The 20,529-nt window shown below is 38.8% G+C and overlaps 3 protein-coding genes across 5 annotated transcripts in view; 2 read left to right on the forward strand and 1 right to left on the reverse strand.

The window, feature by feature from the left end:
* Smp_048260.1 (putative n-acetyltransferase) overlaps window positions 1-1,175 on the forward strand; it is a gene marked incomplete at its 3' end in the record, with an annotated part of 10,631 nt that extends 9,456 nt beyond the window's left edge. The window contains exon 6 of one of the 2 annotated variants that reach the window (XM_018794679.1): window positions 992-1,083. In XM_018794679.1, the coding sequence (XP_018649067.1) occupies window positions 992-1,083 (92 nt within the window). Of the gene's footprint in view, window positions 1-991 lie in introns of both variants that reach the window. The other variant, XM_018794680.1, reaches the window with a different exon arrangement.
* A 120-nt stretch (window positions 1,176-1,295) lies between these two features.
* Window positions 1,296-4,566, reverse strand: Smp_048270.1 (putative dolichyldiphosphatase; the record flags this gene model as incomplete). 2 transcript variants are annotated; one of them, XM_018794681.1, is made up of 8 exons in its annotated part: window positions 1,296-1,387; window positions 1,928-2,017; window positions 3,807-3,935; window positions 3,963-4,049; window positions 4,083-4,176; window positions 4,218-4,305; window positions 4,343-4,443; window positions 4,478-4,566. In XM_018794681.1, the coding sequence occupies 8 exons, from the start codon at window positions 4,533-4,535 to the stop codon at window positions 1,363-1,365; spliced, it is 672 nt and encodes a 223-aa protein (XP_018649070.1). The 2 variants fall into 2 exon arrangements, with proteins under 2 accessions (XP_018649070.1, XP_018649069.1); XM_018794682.1 differs by having other exon boundaries at window positions 1,363-1,390; window positions 4,478-4,535.
* Window positions 4,567-13,464: 8,898 nt separating this feature from the next.
* On the forward strand, window positions 13,465-20,303 carry Smp_212000 (putative signal recognition particle 72 kDa subunit; the record flags this gene model as incomplete). Its single annotated transcript, XM_018794683.1, has 9 exons — window positions 13,465-13,600; window positions 14,127-14,244; window positions 14,283-14,403; window positions 14,443-14,508; window positions 14,544-14,621; window positions 14,659-14,767; window positions 14,801-14,876; window positions 15,930-16,010; window positions 20,075-20,303. Exons 1-9 carry the CDS (start codon window positions 13,498-13,500, stop codon window positions 20,301-20,303), a joined length of 981 nt encoding a protein of 326 aa, XP_018649071.1. The 5' UTR covers window positions 13,465-13,497.
* Window positions 20,304-20,529: the final 226 nt, after the last annotated feature.

Genomic DNA, 20,529 nt, shown 5'->3' on the forward strand with positions numbered 1-20,529 from the left:
CCACACCTATCCTTCGGCGATCTTTGCATCCGTATTAAAAAGTGAAGGACCTAGGACAGGCCTTTGCGGTACTCCACTGAGTACCGGTTTCCAGGTCGAGTTCTCCAAGTTTCTTCTAACTTTCTCTTTACGCCGCACTAGAACTCCTTAATCCTTTTCTAAGAGAGATCCGCCAATCCCAACACCTTCCAAACCTCTTCTGATAATGATAATCATATGCTCAATAGAGAATAAATTAGAGAGGTAAATCCTGGAGTTCTAGTGAGAAGCCGTGACCAGTGGAGTTTAAACAACGTCTGTTGTGAGATAGGAACTCACTGAAAACAATTGATGAACGGTTGCTCAACTTCGTGGATTGGTTGCAGTTAGACATTAAAACCATCGGATGCCGGCCCAGTGGTCTATCGGTTAAGTGATCTGGCGCAAGACTGGTAGGTCCTGTGTTCGAAACTCGCGAGGCGAGGTCGTGGATACGCACTGCTGAGGAGTCCCGCAATAGGGCGAAACGGCCGTCCAGTGCCTCCAGGTTTTTCCTGGTGGTCTAGCTTCAATTGACTTACGCTTTCAACTAAGAAAATAAAGTAGTTTCTGGGATAATCGACAACTTTCTCACACAGAGTCAAATTTAGGATTTCAGGACTTTTCAGCTAAGCACATATCGTTTAGAAAATAATTTAGAATCTGATAAGATGTCAAGTCTGTGAGTTACCCTTTCCACTAAATGTCCATTATCAAAGGAAATTATTAATTGGTTCTACATAATTGCTTAACTTTGTGAAGATTCATTTAAGTTTGAGGAAGTTTTTGTTATTTATTGATATCATTTATATTTGTTTACTCATTTTCTTCTGTACTGTATTAAGTGAAACTATCGTTTTAGAATAATTGCTTTCCATTTTTTCTACTTTGGGAAAAATGCAAAACTAATATTAGATATAAAGTTTGTTATATACAATTCAAAAAGAATGTTTTATCTGCTCAATTTTCTTAGATATGAGGAAAGCACTTTCAGCAGATGTGCTTAAACGATCTGTTATACCAATGACGAGGCCGATACGTCCAGAAGAGTTAGAACATCCATGAACATACAAATGAAAACTTGGTTCTACAGTGTGGCTTTATATGTAACGTTAATCAGTGGTTCTAAGTACTTGTAAATGTATCTTTTGTAACAATGATATCTTTTCGACTAAAGTTTTGAGGGTCTGCGAATTATACACACAACTTGTGCAATATGACAGGAATGCGCTAGTAGAAAACTAGTCATAACGCACAATATACGAAAAAAGAGAAGTAATGATAAGTAATCGTTTATTACAAAGAAGAAACCGGTCACAAAAATGAAACAAAACGTTATATTCTTCACGCGGGCCTTCCGGATTTCGTTCTACTGAAATTAAGAGAAGGTCATTATATTCGTACGGATATTTCCAGAGAACATTTAAGACAATAATCAGTATTGATCAAAGTTCACTAAGATTTGTCGAAATCACCTACCGTATTTCCTTGTTAGTACGTCAATTATTATGAACCTTTATCACGCTTTGTTTAGATAAATTACAAATGACAATGTAAAACATATATTTATATATGTTAACAGAAATTTAGGATGAGAGTCTTCATGGAGTATTACCGTCACGTCTAAGGATCAACAATGAGTTTGTTCGCTTTGAGATCAGTCTTCACTAAATGGAATTGTAATTCTCAAATGATACCTCAGTGACCATATAACGTTTCAATAACAAGAAATTTGGTCAGTGGCGTCTATTTTGGCAAATGATAAATTTCTCAAATCCGTTCACAGCCGCTGACACGATTCATAAGATAAGTGATTTACTCATTCAAAGTGAAGTATATGAATACAAATGCTTAGAAATATTAAACACTTATTGCTAGCTACACACATATATCAAAACCGTTTGCTTACTGAATATAATTCTGCACAATAGTATATTCAAAATGCATAAAATTGTTGATATGTGTAAAGTCTTGCAACATTAGTAATTGACCAATCCAACTACAAAAAACAGGAATAAAAAGTTATCAGGATAACGTAGAAAATCTTTTCGTAATGTGATATTCTCAACATATAAGAACAATCCATATGATTCCCGACCCACCACAGAAACATACACTTCTCTCAATTTGTCACATGGGATATTGATTGCCAACACTAATACACTGTGCAAAAAGCGGAGTCGTGGACGGTCTATGATGTACCGTAAGGTGAAAAAGCTTTTTGCTTCATCACCGCATCCCGGTAGGTCTCTAAAGATCACAAGGCCCGTATATCAGGATACTATTTTTCGAAAAAAACCTAGAGACATCCTTGAGAAATTGTTCATAAACGTTTCTGATTTAAAAAAAACCTATCTAGGTGGTGTTTTGAGTTGGTGCTATCATATGGTCTGTGGTTCAGAACTCAGATCGGATTTATGGGTAGGAATGGAAACACGCAGTTAAAATAACCCATTATATTTGATTCCCTACAACTTTACAGTTGCATTAAATGTTTCATATACACACCTCAGTTTGACCAGTAACTCTAAGCAAAGAAGTATTTGACTAATTTAAACATAAACTGATCAATAATTCTTTCTGGTATGGTTTGTATCAATTTTTAAATATATCATTGCACAGTATTCCTTATCACCAGATATATATGCGCCGCACAGATCTCATTTGATTTGTGTGAGTGCTTTGATACTGCCCAGGTGCCCAAAATGAAGCAGGTGGTTTTCTTAGGGGGCCACAGCCGAAGCGTTTGATCTAAAGGTCTCATCCACAAAACAGTGGATCATCGTAAGGAGATGCAGTCCCATGGCAGCCGGTGACCAACAATAGGCTTATACGCCATTTGTTCCGTCAGGATACTGGAGCCCATGTACACCATTGGCTTGGAATCAGGGTTTTCCAACTCCCCTAGGTGAACTGTCTGTGTCCACCAACCCGGTTAAAGCGCAGGAAATTCGCTTTTTGTCCTCTCAATTTCTTAAACAACACCGCCACGAGAAGGCAGTGAGTAGGACTTCCCTGGCAGTGACTGTATACGCGTGGCCATGTGAGGGCATTTTGAGAGGAAGTGAACTCTTCCCACTCTCGGCCGTACCAGGGCAGGGTAGACAAGAAGATTCGAGAACGAATTAGCAGGATATGTTATAAAATGCTATAGCGACCTGAACCAATGCGCATGTGTCAAGTTCCACAATGCATGTGAATGAGTGAAGCTATAGAAAGAAGAATCTAAGAGACAACAAAGAGTGAATGTGTCTGGGTCAGTGAGAAAGATTCTGAACAATTTCCCTGAGTGAACGATTTGAAAAAATAGAAATTCCACGAGATTTTTATGGCAAATCTAACTTTCAACCTCGATGTGAACGCGACTCATGTCACTAAGTACCTGCTATATTTCAAGTATCAAAATGACTTATTACAATTACCGGACGTAAAAGCAGCGATACATTTCTCTCTCTAATATATATATATATATCATCCAAAGATCATATTGAAAACATTAACCAACGAGATGTGTATTAGTCTTACAGTTGTTCGAATTTTCTAAGCACAAAGATTGTATTGAGTTACTAAACTACAGATTGAAATACGAGACTACTGCATGACGTGCTAAGTCAAAACCTTTACTAAAGGCTAAGCGTACAATGGTAAGTTGAGCGTTCCCTACAAACTTTTGCCCTTTGCTTTCTTTGAGAATGACTGCGCCCAGTTTATCTAAAGAAATTAGATCTGAGAAACTGTTCAAAAACATTGACAGTAAAAATTGGTTCTAATGAAAATAAAAGACCTACCTATCCGTGAACCGTGGAAATATCGGTGTTATTGCATAGTGAACAATTAAGAACCAGATTATCCCGGAAATTCCACCTATCATGATCCCAACTACAACTTGAGTAGAAGTATGATACAATAAATAAACCCTTGAAATAAATAGAAACTCTTGGTACCTGCTGTAGCAAACTAATGCAGTAATTGATGCACAAACTAAGTAAACAGATGTTGTGAACTGGCGACTGAAGGATCGCTGATTGAGCCTAAGTAATCGAATAAACAAAGGCTTCACTAACCTTATGAAGAGGAAAAATCCAATGTATGCACAAAAAAAGCCCATGAATTGTGCATGGTTTGAAGGCATACCTGATGACTTAATACCTGGGTGAACTGTATGTACAAAAATCTGTAAGCATTATTTATTAACAAACTGATTGGGAAAGGCCTTGGTTGCTTGATGATATATTTGAGAAGATAGTTACTCAATTCATTGATCAGACAACCACAAAAATAAAATATCTTGAGACTTAAGCGTTAATCCTACAATTGATAATACTGTATGCAAATCTCTTCTCGACATAATAAGAGTTATGTTGCTGAAAATAATGAATATTGGTACCATACTGGAATACGCCAGGAGCTTTCCAAAAGCATCAGCTTGAAATACGTACAAAAACAAATAGCTTCTTACCTTCCGGATATTCTACGTGAAAAAGACTCAGAGGCTTCCAGGAACGCTCAGAAGCCATGTAAAAGAAATTACTGAGCTACGATGGTAGCCACTCAATCGAATCGCCGTACCTCTAAGTTCAATTTCCGGTAGGTATCTGACTGCCATTATCAGTTTCAGTTTGGAGAGGACGGAAGGCTCGGTGGTCTGTGTCAGTCTTGACAATGGCTCCTGTTTTTTTCGTAGTTGGATTGGTCAATTACTAATGTTGCAAGACTTTACACATATCAACAATTTTATGCATTTTGAATATACTATTGTGCAGAATTATATTCAGTAAGCAAACGGTTTTGATATATGTGTGTAGCTAGCAATAAGTGTTTAATATTTCTAAGCATTTGTATTCATATACTTCACTTTGGATGATGATACTTCTTGCGACCGAGAACCTCCTGGTACGTTGAAGTTAATGTTTCTTTGATCCCTTTGCAGTTGTCCTCCATCGTGGATCCTTGTTCTTTCAGTAGATTTTGTAGAGCTTGGGACCTGTTGTTGAGAGTTATCTTGAATTGGTTAAGTTTGTGAGTATCTCGAATAAAGGCTATATTGAACCTTAGTAATGCTATTCCCCCAGTTGTCCATTGTTTATTTAACTTCAGCTTGATCTCGGCCATAACTAGGTGGTGATGTGAAGCCATGTCAGTCCCTCTTCTTGTTCTCACATCTTCCATTGTCGTTCGGAATTTTTTGTTGATACAAATATGATCTATCTGGTTCTCTGTGGTGTTGTTCGGTGAGGTCCATGTAGCTTTTTGTATGCGTTTGTGTGGAAATATTGTGCCGCCCATAACCTATAACCGACTTATTGAATGTACATAGATTTATAAATCTCTCCCCACTCTCGTTCGTTCCGCCTAATCCGTCCATCTCGACCCATGATATCTTCATACCCAGTGTTGTTTATTCCGAATTGGACGTTTACATATCCCATCAGGATGATTAGGTCGTTTCCTGCGAACTTATCTATGATTGATTGCAATCTCTCGTAAAGTCGATTTTATCGTCGTCGTTGATATCATTGGGGAGTGTATAACAGTATATAAAATTCATCGTTATTTCCTCCTTCTTCGTTTTGAAGTATGCTTTGATGATCATAGATCCGTGAGATTCTCATCCTGTAAGTGCACTACGTGCTTCTTTGGACTGCATCAGATCAACTCCCTGAGTGTGTGGAGCTTTTTATCCCTCGTGACCGGAGTACAGCAGCATCTCTCCCGTACCTAGCCTTTGTTGTCCAGCCTGTGTACAATGGGTTTCGTTGATTCCAAGTACCGTAAATTTACATCTCCTCATTTCCATTGCTATTTGACTGGTCTTCCTGGTCTTCCACATTGTACGGACGTTCCACGTAGTTATAAACATTAGATAGTGAAGAATACAGACGGAAAGATGCGGAAAATAACAAACAAACGATAAAGAAATTAAAAATAAAATTTAAAATAGTGATAATAATATCATTTGTTGAGTTATGTCCGGCCATGGAAGGCATAGAGGGGTTACAAATTACTTCTGTACACATAAATTGAGGTGAAATGTATGAGTTCCCTTGGCTTCTGCTGTATGAAGGAGACAGGAACGAACTCCGTTAGGAAATGATGGAGGTGTACGATAGATCACTCGAAATGATTTCGATTTATCTACATTGTGATCATTATCAATTAGATGTGCCAAGATAGAACTGCGTATTGCTTTTATCTGGCCTTTCCCAAACCATGCTGGTAGATATTCACTCATTCGTTGGTTAAGTTGCCCAGTAGTGGGTTTTCGAATAGTCAGGTTTTGGAAGCGAATGATATCAAGGCCTGTTTGGATAGGTCGTTCTCCCTAGGAGTTTTATATGCCAACGCTCGTAGTCTAAGACATAAATTCATTGAACTAGGAGCGTCAGTGGACAAATCAAAGCCACTCATTTTAGGCGTGACGGAAATTTGGGTAGTCCATGATTTCGACATTACTCCAGAATTATCCGGATACCACTGCCTCAGAAGTTATAGACATAGATGCAGGAAAGATGGTGGTGTCTTTTTATACATAGCAAGTAATATAAATATACGCTCCTCCATTTGCGAATCCCATGATAGTGGAACTTGTGAAGTCGTTAGTTGTGAGCTCACCATCGGATGTTGTTCATTTTTTTTACTCTGTGTCATCTATCGCATACTAATCTGCTTAGCTGACGATTTTTTTTAGAGAACATTCCGTTATGCTTGATGTTTGATAATAGGAGACTTTAATGCACCTCATACTAGTTGGACTGAGATGACCACGGAAGGGTCCATAAACTCCTTTGATAGTAGATACCTGGTAACAGTAATGGAGCATGTGTTAGTACAGCATGTATGCAAACCCACACGTTTTGGTGCAAATCAAGATTCTCCGTTGGACTTGGTAATCATTCATGCGATTGAAGACATTGCCAACCTAAATATTCTTCCATCGTTAGTGAATAGCGATCACGCTGTTTCGTCATTCACGTTTTGAGCTAGTGACATGATATACGATCAGGTTAAGCCTCGCCCAAATGTATGGAGAGCTAACATATCGGGTATTCAGAAGTATGCTGATAAGACGGATTGGTCAGCAGATACTAGCTCATCAGTTGAAGAAGCATTGTCTATATTTAGGGGTAAGTTTGGTTCAGTCACGTCCTCGTTCATACCATACTTGGTACCACCTAGACCGAATAATAGTCCACAATGGATAACTAAATAAGTCAAGAAACTTCTTAGACGTAGGAAAAAACACTAGAATATGTTCATCTCTACCGGCTTAGAACAGTACAGATCCAGTTATTGCAAGATTACGAATATTTGTAAGGCGTTGATTAGTAAGACCAGACGGTCATATGAAAAACAATTGATTAGGGATTGTAAATATAGTTCAAAACGGTTATCCTCATATATAGATAGGCGAGCTTAGAGAAGTGATGGAATACCATCAGTTTCGATGCAAGGAATTCCGTTAATATTGGCAAAAAATAATATCGAAGAAACTGAAGCTTTATCGGAATATTTCAGTAAAGTGTTTCCTACCAGTAATGAGGAACGTCCGATTATTTATTGTGATTAAGGCGGCTTGTTGATGGTCTCTGTAGTTATTGAGAAATTTACTGTCTTAAGACTGTGAGAATACGACTGGTATTCTAGTTTGACAACTAGCGACCAGTAGTACCTTCTATATTCGAAACCTTCCCAACCAAAGGAAATCAGAAGTCAGACGAGAAGAGGTAGGAAAGATATATTTGATACGTTACCAATATATCGAGAGGCGTTTGTTCTTAGCTGACTATTGAAACGTAGGAGCTGTGTCCCACGCCGAGTCGAAACGTGATCTGGTACGGATGCATGACCGAAAGCCTTCAGTTAAACAAGTCCACTTAAACAACGTGGTCAGCATCCAATGTCGAACACTTAGAGAGCTATTGATTTTGGGGAATTATTTACAGCTACAGATCACTCCCCCCCCCTAGTGAGGTAGTGATGCCCCTAAGACGTGACCAGCCAGAAGTTTAAACACAACGAGTTTGTCGTCGGTAAACACTCTTCTGATAGCTTGCTTTGTTTAGCAGTGTCTGGTCGTCTTTCCTTACACTAAAGGACCAAACTGTACAACATAGTAATAAAGAAATAAAGTACAATGAAAATTTCGGTTCCTTGTGAAACTTCGTCGTTCTTTTGCAGCCGTCCTGGAAAAGAGAAAAAAAAGAACGTGTTAGTGCATGTCGAAAATACACTCGTACTTGCGTAAGGACACAAGATGGGAGGGAAAAAAAACAAACTAATACACTTGCAACAGCGTAAAAGCGATCGGGAAAAAAAAGGTTTTTTTGGGTTTTTTTATATATAAAAAAATATATATACGCTCAAAAAAAATAAAAATGTTTTGTTTTTTGTTTGTTTTTTTAAATAAATAAAAAAATGAGCATATTAAAAAATTATACTTTATAATAAATAATGAAAAGGGAATTCGAGATTACGTTTGTGTCCTACGTGCAATAGTCGTTTAGATGTTCTGGAAATCTCACTCGTCTTCCAGAACGCGTTGTTTTAGGTTTATCTATCGACGTTGACGAAGTATCAAGTTGTTTATCGGCTGTCGTGTGGGGTACTACGAGTGTGGGAGCCGTGTCGTATAATTGTATCGAAGGAAATTCGACGTAGCTAGGGTTTCCTTCTAAGTACACTACTTCGAGGCGATCGATACTGATGCTATCGTTCGTGCCGTTCTTATCGACTACATAGTACTTAGGTTCGCGTTGAAGAACTTTGAAGGGTCCTTCGTATACTGATTCGAGAGGTCGTCGGTGTGAGTTTCGACGAACGAAGATATGTGTACTATGTCGTAATTCAGGTTGAACGAAAACGTCAGTTGATTGAGGTCGAGTGTGAGCAGGTTTAACTGAACGCATAGCGTTTGTAAGCCTACTAGTGTAAGAGTTTAGATCTATGTTCAATGAAGAAGCCAAAGGATCTACTAATTCTCCTGGAAGTCGGAGTGTCGTTCCGTAAACGAGTTGAGATGCAGTGTATCCAATGTCAGCCTTGACTGCATTGCGGATACCTAGCAAGACGAGTGGAAGAGCGTCTGTCCACTGTGAAACGTTTGTAGCTGATAGTGAAGCTTTAAGTTGTCGATGAAAACGTTCTACCAACCCGTTTGCTTGTGGGTGGTAGGCGGTCGTTCGGAAGCGGGTGATTCCTAATAGTGAGGTCAGACAACGGAAAAGTCCAGATTCGAACTGGCGTCCGCGGTCTGTAGTGATGGTTGAAGGGCAGCCGAAATTAGCTACCCATCGTTCGACGAAAGCGCGAGCCACTGTTTCAGAAGTAATGTCCTTAATCGGTACTGCTTCTGGCCATCGAGTAAAACGGTCTACATATGTTAAGAGATATGCGTATCCGTTGGAATCGGGTAAGGGTCCTACCAAATCTAGATGGACGTGGTCGAAACGAGCGTCAGGGGTTTTGAAAGAGCCTAAGGGACATTTGTTGTGTCTTATGACCTTAGATTTCTGACAGCTAACACAGGAGCGTGCCCACTCCCTCACGTCTTTATTCATGCCAGGCCAGCAAAAACGTTCGGCTATAAGCTTGATTGTTGCACGGACACCTGAATGAGAAATATTGTGCAACGTATTGAAGACGTTGCGTCGATAATGTTTTGGTACTATTGGACGATCCCTACCTGTAGATGTGTCGCAAAGTAAGGTTTCCTTACCTGTTCCCATCTGCTTAATACTTAGTTTAAGAGTTGTCGATGATAACTCATGCTGAAGATCAATGTCTTCTTTTTGAAGCTGAGCGAGTTTAAGAAGGTCGATTCCTTGGAAACTGTTCAAGGAACTTATTCGAGACAAGGCGTCTGCGACTACATTGTTTGCTCCAGAAATGTGTTGTATGTCTGAAGTAAACTGCGAAGTGTAGTCGAGTTGTCGAGACTCTCGCGGTGAGTACTTGTCTGAAGATGAACTTAAAGAGAAGGTAAGAGGTTTGTGATCGGTAAAAAGCGTGATTTCTCTTCCTTCGATGGAATGTTGGAAATGCCGTACAGCTCAATACATAGCTAGGAGTTCCCTACCGAACGTGCTGTACCTAGATTCCGTGTCTAGCAACCGTCTCGATGAAAATCTTAAAGGTTGCCACGAGTTGTTAACCCATTGCTGTGAGACTCCTCCGATTGCCGAGTCGGATGCGTCTACAGCGATACTAATGGGCGCTTGAGTGTCCTGATGCGCAAGCGGGGTTGCCTTAGCGATATGTTCCTTAACTGTGGAGAATGCTTTTCGCGCGATGCCGTCCAAACTAATCGATTTTGCATTTCCACGAAGTTGGTCGGTTAACGGTTGCATAAGAGATGCGCATTTAGGTATGAACCGTCTGTAGAAACTTACAAGGCCGTTGAAAGTTCGCAACTGCTTGATCGTGGTCTGTTCTGGGTAATCCAGAATGGCTGCCACTTTGCTTCTTAGGGGTCGGATGCCTTGGGCATCAATAGTGTGTCCTAAGAAGTCTAAGGAGTTGGTTCCGATTTATCATTTCTGAATGTTGACAGTAATGCCATGCCTTTGGAGTCGATCGAAAACAATGTCCAGATGCTTGAGATGTGATTCTCTGTCCGGACTTGTTATTAGACAGTCATCAACATACGCATGTACGAAGTTGAGACCTCGGAAGACGTCATCTATGAACCTTTGGAAGGTTTGAGCCGCATTTCTTAAACCAAAAGGCATTCGCAAGAATTCGTAAAGGCCGAAAGGAGTGACGATGGTGGTTTTAGGAATGTCGTCGGTTGCCATCGGTATTTGGTTATAAGCCTTAACTAAGTCGATTTTCGAAAAGACAGTTGTACCTTTCAAGGTAGCTGTCAAATCGTGAATGTGAGGCAATGGGTAACGATCGGGAATGGTATTAGCATTCAGACGCCGATAATCACCAGTTGGACGTCAATCATTGCTGTCCTTTTTAGGGACCATGTGCAATGGGGATGACCATGGAATATTTGATGGTCGAATTATCCCTAAGTCTATTATATGGTCGAATTCGTTTTTGGCTAACCTAAGCTTTTCGGAAGCGAGTCGGCGGGCTTTCGAGAATACAGGTGGTCCTGTAGTCGAGATGTGATGTGTAACATTAGTGGTTACACAAGGCAATTTTGGTTGCGGTTGGTATATCCCGGGGTATTAGTCGAGTGATGATTGTTATAGGGGGTCTATGGCGTGCTTAGTTGTGACTGGGGATAACCTGAAACCAGAAAAAGGAGTTACGCAGACGGATAACTTAGTGTTTCCGTCTATTAACCTTCGTGAGCGTGTGTCGATGAGTAGATTGTGGTGTTGTAACAGGTCTATACCAATGATTGGCATAGAAACATCTGCAACAACGAAGATCCAGTGGATGGGTTTGCGTAAACCCACGTTAAGGTAGACGTACCTTTTACCGTAAGTAGCGATCGGCTTTCCGTTTGCCGCCTGTAAACTTAAAACAGACTGGCGAAGTCTGTCGTCGGGCTTTGCTGGAAGAACGCTAACTTCTGCGCCAGTATCGACAAGGTAGCTAACTTTCGTAGTCACATCCGTGACATATAAGAGGCGGCTGTGTTCGCCGGCTACGGTTGCCGTTAACGCGTGCCGGCTTGGAAGTCTCCCGAAATCTTATTTGTGTCAGTCGCATTAGACTTCGGGTAATTGCAGGGCTTTCTGCAATTTCTAGAGGATTTACCGTACTGGTTGTGATACCAGCACCAGTCGGGATTATCTGTCTCTCGACCACGAGAGACGTGAAACGCTTCTTCGTGCGTTTCTTGACCGACTACGGTCGTTACGAAATCTAAGGTATCGGGTGAGTGTATGACATAATTCTGACCTGTCATTCGGGGTCGTTTGAGGCTCTTCTTCGACTGAAAAGACCTCAGTGCTAGTTGACTTCGTAATTTCTAGAATTCGATCGACAGATGCGGCTAGTTCGTCTACGGCGTTGTTTTGGAACGAGACGAGCACTGCCTGCACCTGTTTCGAGAGTTTAGATAAGAAAAGCTGTTCAAATAGGCCATCGTCGAAGGTTCTTTGACCTATCACTTCTCTCATCCTTAACAACATGTCCGTTGTTGTAGGTCGATATTATTGAGGAGTTGGTCTAATTGTTGTCGGTCGGTTAGATCTCCACGTCGCAGAATCGATCGTTTCAACGTTTCGTAAGGTTCCGAAACATCACTAGTAAACATACTAGTTTTTGCGTACCTGTTGAATTCGCGCGGTAACGCCTTAACTACCGCAAGGAATCGTGTGCGCGAGTCCGTGATTCCGTGCCCGCAAAAATCAGCTTCTGCGTAGCAGAACCAGGACTCGATATTGTCAGGCCAAAATGGCGTTAACTGAATCGAAGTTGGGGGAATAGATTTTAACTTAAAAACCTTAGGTGACTGTTCCGTCATAGTAATATAAAGAACGTAAAGTATCTAATTAGAATATATCCGGAAAAACCCGCGAAAAAAAGTATATCACGACATATGAAAATCAAATAAAGAATAACAATGAATAATAATATTCCGAAAAGGAACAGACTCACAGTTAATTTGCTTGGTGTACCAGATCACGTTGGGCTTACCATTGAGGATACGACTGGTATTCTAGTTTGACAACTAGCGACCAGTAGTACCTTCTATATTCGAAACCTTCCCAACCAAAGGAAATCAGAAGTCAGACGAGAAGAGGTAGGAAAGATATATTTGATACGTAGAGATTTAGTTAGTAACTTTCCAGTCGTTAGCTTAACTGGTGCAGTTGTGAAACTGATAGAAAAAATTATTCGCATTGCTGTTTTAAACTATGAGGAAGGAAACAACATGGTTTTTGAAAAGGCACATTATGTTTGACAAATCTCTCATCGCAAGAGAAGATTGAGCTGAGGCAAAAGATCGGAATATTCCTGTAGTTGTGTTTTTCAAATATCTAAGTAAAGCCTTTGATAAAGTCTCCCATCCTGTCCTAAATTAAAACTGTAAACTTTTGGAATTCATTACACGGTTATAGACTGCATAAGTGACTTTCTGCTTGGCAGGAGACAAAGAGTAAATGGAGCTCTCTCATCTTGGGAACCTGTAAAAAGTGGGGTTCCCCAAGCCACAATCCTCCATCCTCCTTTTCTTTTACTTTATGTAAGTGAATCCCCAACTGTATCTAAGTCATCCGTTCTACTTTTCGTCGATGACAGAAAGATTTGGAGACTCATATACATCATTTCAAATAGAATAGTATTACAGGATGATCTCAAGTTATTGGTTGCATGGATGGACGGGTGTTCACTAGAAGTGAATTCCAACAAGAGAGTAGACATTCAAAGTGTAACAAACTTCAAGGATTAATATAGGTCGATAGACCTCCCGTGTATAGTACTGAAGACTGAAACTATTTGAACCATTTAAAGGCCTCAGTTAAACCTAAAGAGCGCGTTATATAGAGTGTGCGTAACTTGACACGTTTGCAAATGGCAAACGAGAAGGCTTTTAATCTTCAGTCTGCTTATTCAGATCTCAACAAGGCTTGTAGTGCTCAAGCGTATGATAAGATTATAAATATTTCTGGGAAAAGTGAGTTTGTATTCGGCAATGTCGTGCTTTATCTTGCTACATAAATGTTTGTGCTTCACGCTGGTTTTTATTATTTCAGAGGAAATTTTAGTACAAGTAAATCTCCAACATTCGCACCCTAGAACATTTCTCAGCTGCCACTTTTTAGTTGGTCGCTTGTTTATCGTTATGTAAGGGGTATTTTCGGAGTAGTGGTTCCTAAACATAGATTCTCAGTGATTAGGTTCTGTGAATAAACTAAAATTAGTTATTTCTGAAGAGTTCCAGTCTCTAACTGTTTAATTTCAAACTCTTGCTTTGCACTTTTAGGCTGCTTCACTTCCTTATTTAGATGTTATTACCGCTTTTACTGGACTTAATCATATCATTTGCTAAACACCTGCAGTGAAATAATTTCTTGTACATGGACTTCGATTAAAATCTAAGTATCAATATAACCTTAGTGGGATGTTCTGGGTTTCCCACTAAGTATGAAATTTGGTTTACAGATAAATAATTAAGCACCTACGTAATATTTTCCTTGTAGTTCTGACAAAGTTTCCTGGTGAAACGAAAGCTTTTCAGTGCAAGGTTGTTGCCCTTATTCGAGCCGAAAAATACGAAGATTGTTTGAGTTTCTTGAAAAAAAACCCAACACTATCTAGGTATGTTAATCTGCTCAGCACTGTTTTGTTTATTTCAGTCATGTCATCTTTGAGAAAGCTTACGTTGAATATAGACTTAATCGTCTCACTGAAGCCGCAAAAACTCTTGAATCAGCCGAGGCAAGCGATTCAAAAGTTCAGGAACTTAAAGCACAGGTGGTAAGTATTCTTCATCGCTTCGATCTTCATTTTCTCTAGTTGTACAGAAAAGGTGATTTTGCTGGTGCATACGCATACTTACGGACAGTGATTCGTAATTCTCAAGTTAGTTGTTCACCTTATTCGTTGTTCTCTTCTAGGATGATTATAGTGAAGAACGGCTTGCGAATCTAACGGCAGTGGCTGCTGCTGAATCATGCTTTAATAACGCTAATCTAGTAAGGATAAATTGGTTATAATCTTTATTTTTTAAAGGACTTAGATGTTAACCCACAAATGTATGAAGGAAAGTTCAATCTGGCATGTTATCATCTTGGACGTGGTGACTGTTATCTAGCATCCAGATCGTTAGATGATGCTGAAAGTATGATACTTAACTAATAATTAATTTCCATAGATACTTGTAATTTATGTCTCTCTGAAGACCCGGAATTAACTGAAGAGGAGAGGAATGAAGAGTTAGCTCCTATAAGGTACAAAAACCCAAATCATCTTTTTACTTCTGTTTGAGGTTTTTTTTAAGATAAGTAAATCCACTTTGTTGCTTTAATTTTTAAAATCCTGGATAATGAAATGTTCCGACTGGACTATATTTAGCAAAAAAGTTAAAAAAGTGAAACATTTTTCGAAATAAAGCACTTCTTCAACGTCTTTTAGTACTAGTGTGAAAAGCGATGTTTCGTCCTCAGTCTACAAGTAATTTTATGTTCAGTCAGTCAGGTGGCGCTTCAGAGAGCATTGTGTTTAAATTGTTGCTATAGGCTGGTCAAATTTTCTGTTTATTCACATCCGGGGGTATTGAGTGAATTATGTCTTACAAAAAAAGATCATGCCATGTCCGATGAAGAAAAATCATTTATCTTAAGTGGAAGTCTGCTCCTGGACATACATGTATATACATATATATACTAGTTGGACTAAAATGTAAGACTTGTTTTAGATGTGCTACTATCCAAACTGTCACAATTCTTTTCGAAATTCAAAAAAATAAACAAGTGAAGAAGCTTAAGTAATAAAACTGATGGGGCTCTAAAGTATGCGAAGAACGGATTCCTTGTGGGGATAAAACTAGGATGGTGTATTTTAAACATTTAGAAAAATGAATGTATTCGCATTACTGTGATCGGTTTTTACCCATATCACCTAACTATTGCAATCACATTTATTCATCGTTATCGACTCCCAACATTAAGTTACACTTCAGGATATGAAAGGTTCGACAACCTAACTTTACATAACGTAGACAGCATAATTTGATATTGTTACCCGATAGTTATTTCGGATCGTAATGTTTAGTAAGAAATAATGACAGACGGAGGTTTATCTACAAAATGTGATGGTTGCTAAAATTCATTACTTGAGGTGATTTCCCCCATGAATATTCCTTGTTGCAAATGTTTTGACGCTCCCAAATTGGTGTTATAACTTTTAGTTAATGATACTTATAAAACGTATATCCATTATTTTTATTCTCCAAGACCATCAGTAAGCCAAGATTAATCTTCAAAGCACATTTTTATTTTCAGAGTTCAGCGAGCCTATATTTTGCAGCTCAACAAGGAGGAAGAAGAAGCGAACCAGGTGTATCAATCTGTCATTCGACAAAGGTAATATAGTTGTTTTAAATTTGTCATTACTTCATGCCGATCTTAAATATTGCTTTTTAAATTAAGAATGCTATCAATTAAGAGATAATATTGAAAAAATTGGTTGATAACAGGCTGCACATCAAAATTTATGTGATAATTGTACTAATTTATATTGAGGAGTTTCGTATCTCAAAGAGAAGACCATTTTGATTTTGTCGACTCTACTTCATAATAAATCATATCCTGCTAATGATCTAGTTCATATTAACGATATTATATTATATTAATAATTGTTCCTCTGTGCATAAACTCGGGGTGTGCAGATTTTTGATGGGACTTGTTATGCTTTATGGCAATGAACTGTGTACAACTAATCAGTTAGTCGTCAGTGTAAAGCCTGGGATAAATGTCAGCTGACTTGAATTCCCATTCCACGTTAGCACGGTGGGATGGGATCAAAAAGATTAGTAGTACAGGGTCCGGAATAGTATAATTAAAATGATAATAAGTGAGATAAAGTGTTTAAAATGTGGTTTGGGAAAACGAAATAAAATGGTATGTATGAAGGAATACTGGAACTCAAGATCTATACTAAGACATTTAGTGAATACATCTCTACGGTTGACGATTGTAAGCCATTTCATCTAAAATCTCTAAGCACTAATCGCAGTTGTCTCGCAGACTTCAACCAGTTAGTATGTATCTGCCAACAAGGCCCAATAGCCAGTAACTTAATAAACTGATGCTATGTTCTGCTTTGACCATCAATACCTTTCTTCAGATTGACTCCCATATTACCTAAGACGATAAGTATTGACAATTTCAATTTCACGTCCAAACTCGGCATTGTTCATTTGGTCGATAAGCGCGAAATGCCTATAAGACACTTTTGATCAAAAACCTGCAAAGTAAGCATATCTCTCATTTTCATAGTCCATGTTTCACATCAGTAAAGTAACAAGGACGATTGCTGTGCAGTATAGTTACCCATTGGTTGATGGATAGACATCTGGCCTACAGCACATGTGATGAAAGTTGACAGAAGGCAACTGAGCCTCCTTAATTCGTGGTGAATTTTCATCAAAAAACGAATCAATCAGGTCTGATGATAATTAAGACTAATGTCTTAGTGATTATGCTAGTTAAACTGATTTCTCTATGAATATTACAAAGTTGTTCCAGTTCTTTGTAAACATAAATTGTCATTTATCAAGACCGGCCAAGTTGAATTACGTCCAAGGCTCTAACTATCATCGCAACCTATCTAACTGCTAAAACTGGGTCATCAAGCGTAACATTCTCCGGGAATAATGGATCAGGGCCTGCTGCTATCTATTGCCTTAGACTAGTTATAGCCTTTTCAAATTCATGAACAGTTTCGGGCATGTGCTAATAGCTCATTCCTGTTATCTAGTAGTATAAAGCAACTCAGGGGTAGTTGAGGATTGGCTCAACTGTCTCTCAAAGTGTCCCGACCATTATTGCAACCCTGTGGGCTGAGATTAGATCAGAAAATTATCTGTTTCAGATACAGTCTCACTAGCACCTGACATTTTAATACTTGTTCCTTCCATAAATCTGAAAAGTATTCTACAATTACCCATCGCATATATCTTTTTTCTCTCCTTTTTTTCCTCCGCTTACTGCTTCCCAGTATCATTGCGTAGAATATTTGTCAATATACGCTTAATTCACTCTTGCTGCTTATCGTATTTGGAACTTGATGGGATGAATTTCCGGTCACCTATCAGTTCAATAGATATCAGCAAAACCCATCAGTCTTTCTTGGCGTTTTGATCTAAATCACCAATAGATATTACCCCTATTTTGCTGCCAGTGGGGTCAGTGCACATTTGTGCAAGGCACTACTTTGATTGTGACTGACTGACTAATGAGTTGTCGGGCTAAGCCATCCTGAAGTTAACAACATTTTCATGATTGATTAGAAAGGGTTCTCTAGTCATTGTAACATATCGTTAAGGTAAACTCTAAGGATTCTTCTTGTTATGACTTTTCTGCGTCCATCAAGACGCAAGTAAACAAGTTCTCTCACTAGAGCATGATCAAAATCTAAACATACGCTCCAGAAAGAGCAATGGCCTTCTGTCAAGATTTTTCAACGCTGGATGGTAGATATTATCTATTCTCATCTACCGTTGGGTCGACGTCGAGGATCGTCATGTCAGATGATGTCTTTTTTCGTGCCTTAAGTTATTGCTTACTAGGAAAATCGGTTATCTGAACGACATTTCAGTAAGCAGTCGCTGTTATCGTCAAGTTGGGACATCATAAGATTCATTTAAATGTCCTTCACTTAAGTTCCGACTACCTACTTGGGCATTAAAATCGCCTACAATAGTTGCATCTGAGGGTCTCACCTTTCAAATGTGGATTAAAAGCGTTTTGTAAAACTCATATTTTGATTCCTCCGTATTGCAGTTGGTGAGATTGTAGGCAGAGATAATGCAGAGGAAACAAGATGTGTCCACATCTTACCAAGTACTTGCTGTCCAATTAGATCGGGCAGCGCAAAAGCAATTGTCCTTCGAAACTTAGTCCAAGAGATCATGTTGTGGATTTGTACTTAGTGTTATACCTACACCAGCAAGGCCGCGAGGAGTAGCAGTCAAGACCTTAGGTACACAGTGGGTAAATCGTGACGCTTTATCATATTGACTAAGTTAGGCTAAGTGACCGTAAGTGCACCCTGTACTCAAGTTTCACAGATGTAGCACTTGTTAGTTGGAAGAAATTCTAGATTCCCAACTAATGAAGTATATTGTCAGAGTTAATATAAGGTTCAAACATTGAAAGCCCCAACATGCGGTTTAAAATGCAGTTTCAAAAGTCCAGGAATAGCATTTCGTTCACTTAAATCGTTAGCACTGATGTAGCGTAGGGTTAAATATGAAGTCTTCGCAAAGGAGTTGATAGTAAAGACAGTACAACTATTGTGAAGTGACAGAGAGACGAAATCTCAAACAAGGTAATCTCAATTGCTTTCAGAGGTTTGTGGGTGGTCATCACTTCTCAGCTGACCACACTGTAGAGAGATACTTCTAAAGGTATTTAGAAATAAAACTAGACTCGTAGTAATTTTGTCGACCTGTGAGCATAACCGTATAGTCCGTGAAATGACTTGTCACCGGCCATACATAGCCTTTTTCTGGGTGATTCTCAATGTACTGACTCTGTATTTTTAAAACCTTGTTGCCGGGGGTGGGGATCTGTCGCCGAAGGTTAAATATGTTATTTTTGGTGATGATCCTTTCTAAGTCAACGCTTTTGTGGGGAGAAAACATCGTTGTAGATGTTAGTTATATGAGAGAAATAACTTGCTTCTGTCCTACCCCAATATAGTTAGCACCAAGTCTTTAAGTTTTTGCTTTTAATATCTCTGTTCTCCAACCGACCTGTCTGGCAATATAGGGCCTGAAGGAGCAAGTTTTCCAGCTAATATTTTTTGTCCGGGTCATTTTAGTTGACTAGTCCGATTAAGACATCAAGGTAGCAGCTGCGGTTGGGATTTGAGGATGTGATTTTCGGTTTATAAGTTTGAACATGGATTATATACCATATGTTTAAAATTGTCCTTTGTTTCATGATAACGATAAGTTTATGGTTCACTCATAATAACGGCTAATTAACGTTTAATCTTACTGTTTAGGAATTAATAATATAGTGCTTCACTGCTTTACTTCGTTACCTATACTTTTGTACTGTATTTCCTTGTTACTTGGACTCCATACATGAGTTCCTGATAACTGAAAACCATAAAAGCGGACACCAGCAGCACAAAACCTGAAACAGTGGTACATATTATTCAAAGTCGCCTAACAAATGATATAGGACATATATCTTTCACAAATATTTTATAGGTGTTGAGTTTTTCTAGGCACATGTTGACTTCATATTTTGTTTCCTTATGTTTTTTTCTTAAGAAATTTACTAATAAATACTTTTTGTCTTCACTGGTTTATATTGCATCCATTTTAGCTAATAATTTTGAATGCTTTATTATTTTGATATACACTCATACCTCAGTCACGTAATTTTTTTTCTTTCTGTTTATTTTGAACCAGAGCTTCAGATCCTGCCCTTTTAGCAGTGGCTGCCAACAATATTGTCTGTATCAATCAGGATCAAAATATATTCGACAGCCGTAAACGTATTAAGATGGCTTCGACAGATGGTTTACAATTTAAGCTTTTTTCCCGCCAACGTACTGATATGCTTATCAACCAAGCTTTGTTTTACTGGTATACGAACCAAGTAAGTTTTCGGTTAATAAGTACATTTGTAGACTTCTAAAATAACTCCGACGTGTTTTTTCCCCCACATTTCCTGATTTGTTCAGAACCTTTAGCTTTTCTGGATGGTAGCTCTTGACTTCAAGCAGTGTTACATATTTTAAGTGTTCGAACTACGTAAAACACTAAGGACCAATAAAGAATTTTTGCACTTGTGGTTTGGATTTTCTGTCAAATATGATAGATGATTAAAAATAGTGATTCAGCCTTCTAACAAGAAAATAAAC

This window comes from Schistosoma mansoni, chromosome 1, assembly GCF_000237925.1.
Source record: "Schistosoma mansoni strain Puerto Rico chromosome 1, complete genome".
Taxonomy (NCBI): Eukaryota; Metazoa; Platyhelminthes; class Trematoda; order Strigeidida; family Schistosomatidae; genus Schistosoma; species Schistosoma mansoni.